Raw genomic sequence first — 9,697 nt, 5'->3', positions numbered from 1 at the left:
GAGAAGGAAAGAGAAGGGAGGAGAAGGGGTGGGAAGGGGAAGGGAGGGGGGAAGGGATGAGAAAAAGGGAAGGGAATGGGATTAGAACAAAAGGAAGAGGAAAGACAGAACCAGCTCTAGAAAATGGGGTATGAGATGAGATATAGAAAGGGAATGATGGGAGGAGTTTGAGGGTACTGGGAGGCGCTGGGAGGGTCTGGGTATGGCTGGGCGTGGCTCCTTCCTCTAGCCTGGCTATACCTCACCTAAATATAGAAACAGTGATTGATGTAGCCCCAGAAATTTACCACTAATCAAATTTAATAATACGTGGATTTTTACTTCGAGTCCTCATTCATTTACAAACAAAAAAATAAAAACATGAGGTGCGTATGTGAGGATTCTGAGTCGGTCAAAAACTGGGAGTGGATGAGCTGAGCCGCCCGTGGAGATGCACAAGATTTCAACATAAATTTTAATTCATGCTTCCACTCATTTACTGTTTAAGACATAATAAATCGGAAGATCTGTGAAGGCTCCATGTCGGCTAAGAAAACATCAACGCCAAGGTACGTCTAGAGTGTGTTGAGTCGACAAAGAAGATATCATAACTAGAGTAGAGCTGAGAAGATGCTGAGTTGGCCCATAAGTGGGAGGGGCAGGGAGGAGCCGCCCGTGGAGACCTTGTGAGGAGGCGGCGACCTTGCACTGAAGCAACTGTCATACGGGCCTCCGGGGATCGTATTTATCAAGGATCTTTGCCAATCTACGATAAACAAGACACCATAACACCCAGCTACAATCACGGATCGTTTTGTATTTCATATTTCTTGATTTCAGTATGGAAACTAAATTTGTTGTGACGTATCCTTTAATTGTACGAGTGAAGGCAACCGCATATTGACTATTCAAGCATTCTTATACGCAGCTTAAGCTTAAGGAACTTTATAACTACGGCTACAGGCAGCCAATAGCGAAGGGAAATGCGTCAAACTCCTTTAGCCAATGGGACACGAAGAGGTCACGTGATCCACCTCGAAGGATGAGTATATATGGAGGACCCTTTCCCTTCGTCGGCACAACCATCCGGGCCGCAGAAGCCTCAAGTGGAGTTCTGGGACCTGCCCTGCTGAGACGACATGAATTTTTTGGTAATGTTCTATTTACTCTGTGTGATTTCTAGCAATCATAAAAAAAATTGTCTTGTGTAAAAGTTCAGATATTGCCTTGGTTAGCTTATTGTACTCGTGGTTCTATTTATTTTGCGGTGTTAAAATTTGCAAATACTTTCATAGCTTTGGGGCTCTTGTTGAGAGTGAAGTACTTGACGCTGGGTTTAGTTTATAAGAAAATGAGTACTTTTTTTTTTTTTTTTTACGTTAAAATTTTTTTGGTATCCATGTATTGAGAACTAATGTCATCTCCATCATCCTACAGGCAGCCATCTGTGTGCTCGCCGTCGGCGTCAGCGCACAGGTTGGGCCTTCAGGGATCGTCAGTCCCGATGGTGTCAACACTCAGTTTTCTCACGACTTTGTCAACGACATCGCCCTTGTTGGACCAGCTGGCATTGTGACCAAGTCTGGAAAAAATCTCCAGCTGACTGCTGGACAAGCTGCCCTTAACTCAGCTGTCCCAGCCCCTGCACCGGTGCCTGTGTCCCATTATGTAGGTCGCTTTGGTCTTGTGGGCCCCGCTGGTATCGTCCGTCCAGACGGCAACAACGTTCAGTTCTCCCAGGCCATGGTTGACAATATTGTGTTGGTGGGACCCTCCGGTATCGTCACCAAGGACGGAAACAACCTACAGCTGACTGATGACGCCCACTTTCGTGCCAAGCGTAGCGCCGGGTACGTGTCTCGGAAGGGTAACATTGGATATTCCGGCATCCTGAGAGCTGATGGTACCACCGACCTCTTCAGCCACGACTTCGCACACAACATTGTGCTTATCGGACCCTCTGGCATTGTGACCAAGACTGGCCAGAACGTTCAGCTGACCGACGACCTGCACCGTGTCAAGCGCGGCGCTCTGATTGGCCCCTCTGGCATGATCACCGAGGATGGCCAGCAAATCCAGTTCAAGCATGCTGGTGTGTACATCCTGCTGGAGGGCCCATCTGGCTACGTCATGAGTGACGGTAACTTGGTGCAGAAGACAGGTTAAGCTATTCCAGACATTTTCTTCTTCGGCCCTCTAGTCTCGACATCCTTAAGAACTTCGCATTTCCGTGATATTATGAGCAGTTGTTGTTTTCATTATGTACAAATGTTAAAAGCTTGCCAGATAAAGGTCAATGTCAGAATAAACGTTTTAATTTCTGATCCCAAAACTACCGGTTTTTCAGTGACAGTTTAAAAAAAATAAAAAGTAGCCTGCTGTACAATGTGAAGCATTTGGTTAATCGTGATTTCAGACCGACATCATTAAACTATTAAGCTGATAATTATGTTCCAGTTGCTGTGAAGTTGAACTCTTGACAAAATCTTCTTTAGTACTTCTGATACTAAACATGGCAACGTATTCGAAAAATAAGAACAATAATAGAAGCAGTAGTAATAGTAGTAGTAGTAGTAGTTAGAGTAGTAGTAGTAATAATAATTTGCAGAAAAACTTACACAACAGTAATTTTCTAAGGACGCTCTACTCATCCTCTACTCATTACAGAGTCTATATTCACCATCCAAAATTTTACATACCATTGCCAACTAAATCAGAATAAGATTTCGCATTTCACAAGTTAATCATGTTACCGTTTTGTTCAGTGTGATTTCTCTCCTAAACATAAACACACACACACACACACACACACACACACACACACACACACACACACACACACACACACACACACACACACACAATCAATCAATCAAAAAATAAATGAAGAAAGCTAAAGCACCTCAAAATAAAAACCACTTTAAAATCATTGTTTCTCTCTCTCTCTCTCTCTCTCTCTCTCTCTCTCTCTCTCTCTCTCTCTCTCTCTCTCTTGCATGTTTTTATAAACTTTCCTGTTATGGCTGCTGCAATTCCTGTTTAGAGACACGAAAAAAAAAAAAATCAGTGAAGGTTACTATATATGCACTTTGCCTGTGTACTGAGACAACTCAGCACGACGAAATGTAAATTATTATTATCAGTTTTGTATACTTAATTTCTGACGTCAGCCTCGTTCCCTTGCTGAAGGCTGCTGCACTATCGCCATCTGCCTTCGTTAACTTTGGACCAGACTCAAAGCGAAAGGCAATGCACAGGCAGAGATGAAAGTTCACCTAATATTTCCCTTCCTCTACATCTCACCTTCCTCTCCCGGTTAATATTCCTAAGCTGAGAGGGGCTTTGCATGTTTCTCTGCCCGTAGATGATGTACTTTGGTATCATGCGTCAGGGAGGAAATTGATGGACATTAAGCGTGAGGCAGGCGTAGTGGAACAGTTGACCAATTTTCGCTCCCGCCTGTACACCTCGAATGAACACTTTGAACTGAACACAAATCAACGCGGATCCACTGCGTCTTTGAGAGATATATTGCTTTTGCCTGCAGCTATTGCGACGCTTCCTTTCACAGCCTTTGACTGATGCATCGAAATGACATATGTTTGCATACTGTATCCCCCTCCCTCGAAAATTTGCATCTCTATGGACATATTGACTGATTAGTAAGAGAAGCGACGGAGTTAGCGACCAAGAATTACAAAGAATGCATATGGATCTTTAATTTGGCTCTATGTTATTTTTTTATTTTTTCTTACAAGGAACAATCTTGCGAACAGCAGTTAAAAAAAAAAAATCCAAAACACTGTAACTGACGATGGTATATTTTTTGTTAGCCATCCGCAGAGGAACTAGTTTTGTTTTATTTATACGGGTCGAAAGCTCATGATTATACCACTACAGTATGGTGTCTGAAAGGGCTTGAATTTGATTCAAGGGCAGGGAATAGTCTGATTTAATTTGCTAAAGCAGTTATTACTGGTCGTTGACATGAGATAAGTTTGTGCCTAACTGAAGTGAACAGAGAATAGATGACCTTACTTCATGCTTAGGCGCTGGAGAGGAAAGCCTTTATGTGGTGGCATCGCTACATCCCGGCGGCTTTACTGCCAGGTTATACAAACGTCCCTGTCTTCCTTGTCGTTGAGTGTATGAGAAGAGCAACTTAAGTCTTCAGTCTACTTTGTTCACGCTGCAGATATGCCTGAGTCCACAGCAACAAACAAGAACTTTTTATACTTGTGAGCTCAGCCTAAAACACTGGGTATATATGGCCACATCTGATCGTAACTGTTTCATCCGAAATGAGGTGACACAACATTATTCTTCTCTGAATGTTGTTTGCAGTGATACGATGACTAGAAACTCAGAGAGGTGGAGCGAATGAGGGTGGGGAGAGGTGGAGAGAGTGAGGATGGGATGTGGTACAGTGAGGGTGGGGAGTGATAGAATACCTGTATGTGTGTGGGTGTGTGTGTGTGTGTGTGTGTGTGTGTGTGTGTGTGTGTGTGTGTGTGTGTGAATTCTAGGAGCAGGTTATCATTAATGCATGTTGAGTTAAACACGACAGCATTTTTGCATTTGTTAATCTTCATTCTAATATTTTCAATTTTTCTCGCTAATACTCTTCCTTCTTAGGAGTGAGCGAAATCCCACTCTCCAAAGTTGTTCATTTTTATTAGACGTTTCGTCTACAGAGAGACATCATCAGGAATGGAAAGACCACAGCCACATCTGGGAATGATATATGTTTACACAGATAAGTGTGGAGGAATTTAAACAACTAGAGCAAACTAATACTTAAAGGCATTGCTCATCAAAAATATTTTAAGTATGACTATCAATTTTCTATATTCTTTATACAAGGGACTATACATATGGAAAGGCACATTTTTTATATACAATCTGCTTAAGTAGCCAGAGTACTTAATGAAATTTTCTAAAGACATTTATGTCTTGAGAAAAATTCATTAAATATTCTAGCAACTTAAGAGCAGGCTGTATATATTTCGTCTGACGTATCGTACACGTGAGGGAGACTTGTACTCTTGAATTATACATTGTTATAAAAAAAAATCAAAGCCATCCTTATGATAAAACATTGGGAAATGAATGATGGATGAAATATCACTCTGCCTAGGATTAACCAGGAAAACATGGTGCGTGACTTATCGTGATGCCCTGCGTGGAATGTTGCTGAGTACATGTTGGAGAGCCTCACAACCATTCTCCCACCAGCACTGTGTCTCATGTGTCACTCCCAAGTAGGGCGGGCAGGGTAATTTATTTGTTAATAATATGCGTTCGGGGCCGTGGTGATTATTTATGGGAAACAGGCGTGGCTAATGCCGGGTCCGTCACATATGTCTCGCAGTACCCTGAACCTTGGAGTTTCGGTGGCCCGGTGGTTAGTGTACTTATCTCGTGATGGTTGTGCCACGAGTACAGGGGTGGAGCCCATGCCGTGACCGATATTGAAGTGGGTGCTGGCTGTATATCTTTCCACTGGCTCTCACGCAGTATGTCCGCGCCCTGACGATTCTACAGTGACGTTTATAGACTCTGACGCAAACAAACATACAGGTAACTAAGACTATACACTGACTTTCACAGGCAACCCTCCACCCACTGACACCCTTTCCCCACTGGTGCGTTGCTAGCATTGGGAATGGTTAAATTTAGCTATTACCCCTACTTTGAAGAGAAGATCGGTCCTGTAGTGAAACTAATATGGACTGATACGGATACAGATGACATACACACTCCAAACCTCTAACAAAGAACACAGACGAATGCGAATGGAAGGTTGGAAATGTCGGATAAGTTGATTTTCGCTCAGGTAACCTTTGGAACGCGAAAAACCTGAATATAGTAGTCTGATAACAGCAAGAATGTATAAGATCGCTATTTCTCACGTAATAAAATGGTGTGGGAGACCTGACTTATCTCTCAAAGGACAGGAAGTGACTTTTCAACCGTTTCATGGACATTTTTTTTTATACCAAACGTTGATCATTCTATTCAGCCGTGAAAGAGTTATAGAATCTTGAGCGTTTATCCTAGAATCATCAATTTTTTCATGTGTAGGGCAGCTGTAGTGTTCTATTTCAGCCAACGCCAGTTGAGTTAGTCATTTGAGCCTGGCAGATTACTCACGTCCGAGAATTTAGTGAAAGCAACCTGGGAAGACTTACGAAAAAGTATTTAATAACTGACCACAAGGAGATATAAAGGATTCGTACATAACTGTTTTCTGCTCTAAGGAATATTAATAAAACATTTCCTCTCATAGAGTAATCTAATACTGAATGTCTTGTGATAGCTTCTTATGCAGTGGAATCGATTATAACAGAATAGTGCAGTAGTTTTAAGATGTCTGATTACTTCGACATAAAGTATATCATGCATATTTTATTCTAGGCGGCGCTAAAAAAAAAAAGAAAGGAACATTTGTTGACGTCATTGATAGGTTAGACACTGCACTCTTATTCTGTATCTCACTTTGTTGTTTACAGATAAATATAGCTATCATCCCAAGGACAACAGAGTCATTGTGCTCCACTCTGACTCTACAAATAATATATCATTGAAATTCATTCGTTAAGATAAGGTTTTCCTGAGTGTAGAAAAACTACTTACCTATGCCAGGTGTGTGCAAGCCTGCCGTTACAATACAGTACATACCGTACATACACACATAATGGCCGCCTGGTTTGGCAACGCGACAGAGTTTTCTCCCTCCTACAATGTCTACTTACGTAATAATTACCTGGCAATAAACACCAAGAAGGCCAAAGGTCCAGCCACATACACAACAGAGGGTCGCCACCGTCCTTGCAGCCTTGTGACGCCTTGTAATTGGTGGCATAGATTTATGTATAATGTAAGTCATACACAGTATATAATAAAAACACTCACATAATGTAAACACACACATACACACATCAACCTTTTACATGTAATCAATCTTGCCATCACCAACGCCATCCAGCAGAGGAGAGTGAGAAGATAAAAAGTACCGATGCATATTTAGCTCCAAACAATGTGACACGACAAAAGATGGCTATTGAAAAATCCCAGTACTTCTGCCCCATGCTGGTTCACCTAATTTTATGTAAACGCCATATATTGCTTCCCCATGACATTTCTTAGTAATGTTATGGAATGCAGATTAACATGATAAAATACTGCATAACTGGATATCACGCATTATGAGTGCAATAAGGGAATCTGCCTTGGGTGATGAAGGAAGTGAAGAAAGCAAATGTGGGTAGTGTTGGCAATGAAGGAAGGAGGCTGGGATAGTGTAGACAGTGAAGGAAGGAGCCTGGGGTAGTGACGGTAGTGACTGGTTGATGAAAGCCCTGTAGACTGACAAACGACCTTTAACACTTCAGTTTTTCCATGCTTCATTTTAACTAGACTTATCTTCTCCCTACCAGAAGAAGATTGGGTCCTTAAGTGGATTTTATATGGAAAGTTGCAGTAACATTACCACATCGGCGCTTGAATTACCAGTAACATTACTGTGTCGCCTATATTATTAATATTATTTGTGACTGCATTGGTTATAATAGTTGGTGCTCGTGTTGCAGTTAAGTTACCAACAAAATAAGCACTTCTACTACCATGATGATCAGAGGTCTTATCAGTAGTATTATCAGTATTACCATTATTATCAGTATTACCAACACTGTCAGCACTGGTATCATATGCATTATTAGCGCTTGAATGGCCAATTACTCGTGCATTTAGCAAGGGAACCATGGAATGCTCGTTAACATGATACTGCAGTTTAATCAGTGAAACGGCAATCAGTGTTACCGAGCTTCTGGGTTGTGGTAAAATTACTTCGTGGAATCTGCAGCGGGAGGGCATTAGCTTCCCCAACTAATTGGTACTTTTAACCCGTTGGAGGTTATCATCGCCATTACTGCGGGTGACCGACTGGCGCCCTTGACCGACAGAAGCCCTTGATCGACTGGCGCCCTCGACCGACTGAAGCCCTTGACCAACTGGCGCCCTTGACCGACTCACCGACTGGCGCATCTGACCGACTGGCGCATCTGACCGACTGGCGCCCTTGACCGACCGGCGTCCCTGACCGGCTGACTGACTCACTCTCCGGCCACCTCTCCTCATGTGGTCGCTTTGATCCTCTCATTTGCTGAGTGCGGAAGCTGAATGGCCCTTTCAATTTGTGTAATGTAATTTGGTTTTATTCCTTCCAAAGGTAACACGATTTATTAAACGGGGGAGGACGTTTGGTCGTGAAGGGATTAATGAAGGCTATAAGTATATATTAAAAAAAAAAAAACATAAGAACCTGCATTACGTGCTCACTTCAAGAAGAAGACGAAGACGAAAACCAAGACGAAGACGAATAAGACGTAGAGGAAGAGGATGAAGAAGAAGAAGAAGTTCGAAGAAGGAAACGAGGAAGAAGAAGAAAACGAAGAAGAAGAAGAGATGAATAAGTAGACGAATAAGACGTCGACGACGACGACGAGGAAAACGAAGATGGCGAGGAAGAAGAAAGCCAAATTCAAGTTTGTTTATACTGTACATCTCGAACTCAAGAAACGTTTCCTGACGTTTATATAATCGTGTGAAGACAAGAAAAATAAAATCAGATATAGACGTATTCGGGTTCTTAAAATGACCAGGAGAGATAATTATATCACATGAAGCTTCTCATTTTGCGGTGTCCTAAAATAATATTTTCTTATGCAGTCAAACTCCTCTTGCAGTCTGCCTCGTTACACCCGCGCTCGGGGAGTGGAAGAGCCTATTATGTTTTGATGTGTGTGTGTGTGTGTGTGTGTAATTCACCGGGTCGGTCAGGATCACTTGATGGTCGTGATCGTCAGCTTTTACCCTCCCGGAAGGGAGCTGAGAGCTCATATAGTCCGATCTAAGGGCAAGGCTGTGACCTTCACACACGCACACACCCGTCCCCTTGCTCAAGGGGAACAGTAACCACCCACTTCGTCAGTGAAACTTTTCACAACCTGAGCGAGGCGCGAACTCCCGTCCACCAGTTGGCAAGCGGGAACGTTACCACTGCACCAGCGAGCGGTGTGTGTGTGTGTGTGTGTGTGTGTGTGTGTGTGTGTGTGTGTGTGCGTGCGTGCGCGCGTAGAAGGATTTTTAGGCTTCATGGATCGGAAAATGAAGTCTATGCTAAGTCTGACAAGGAAATAGATCTCGTCTGTCTACAATTAAATTCCAACGAAGCGACTGAACCTGACAAGATAACACCGTAGCCCTCGTCCCCTCGCCCTCATTTACGACTACCCCAAGAATATGCAAAAGGAGTATTTATTTTTTATTTTATTTGTCCCGAATTTTTTTGAGAATTTAAAGTTAACTGCGAATGCTGTACAGAAAAACTGGAGTACAAAGGAAAATATCAAGAGCACAAGTCAAGGTAACGCTTTCGAAAATATTTATATTTGATTACTAGGCAACTGATATTGTGTAAGTTCGTCTCACTTTATTTATTTATTTATCTGTTTTGATGTTTTCGTACTGTGATGATATTTTACAGTGGCATATGAGTCTTGCATTTTTTCTTTTCTCTTTCTTTTTTCTTTTAAGCATCCGACCCTCACCATTAACCATGATGCCCGTCCTCAAAGTCGAATGGTGCTACTCCCATAAGCTAACAAAGGGCTATCTCCATTAGCCTTCAAATGTCACTACTTGGTCACTAATACCC

General features: G+C 42.4%; 1 protein-coding gene across 1 annotated transcript; it reads left to right on the top strand.

Annotated features, from left to right (window-relative positions):
• The first annotated feature begins 1,067 nt into the window (after positions 1-1,067).
• On the top strand, positions 1,068-2,176 carry LOC145392512 (uncharacterized). The gene is made up of 2 exons (XM_080266905.1): positions 1,068-1,130; positions 1,417-2,176. Exons 1-2 carry the CDS (start codon positions 1,119-1,121, stop codon positions 2,143-2,145), a joined length of 741 nt encoding a protein of 246 aa, XP_080123031.1. The 5' UTR covers positions 1,068-1,118; the 3' UTR covers positions 2,146-2,176.
• The last annotated feature ends 7,521 nt before the right edge of the window (positions 2,177-9,697 follow it).

This window comes from Coenobita brevimanus, chromosome 22, assembly GCF_032717465.1.
Source record: "Coenobita brevimanus isolate Jiangsu-jjx chromosome 22, ASM3271746v2, whole genome shotgun sequence".
NCBI lineage: Eukaryota > Metazoa > Arthropoda > Malacostraca > Decapoda > Coenobitidae > Coenobita > Coenobita brevimanus.
This window is presented reverse-complemented; position numbering and strand designations above follow the sequence as displayed.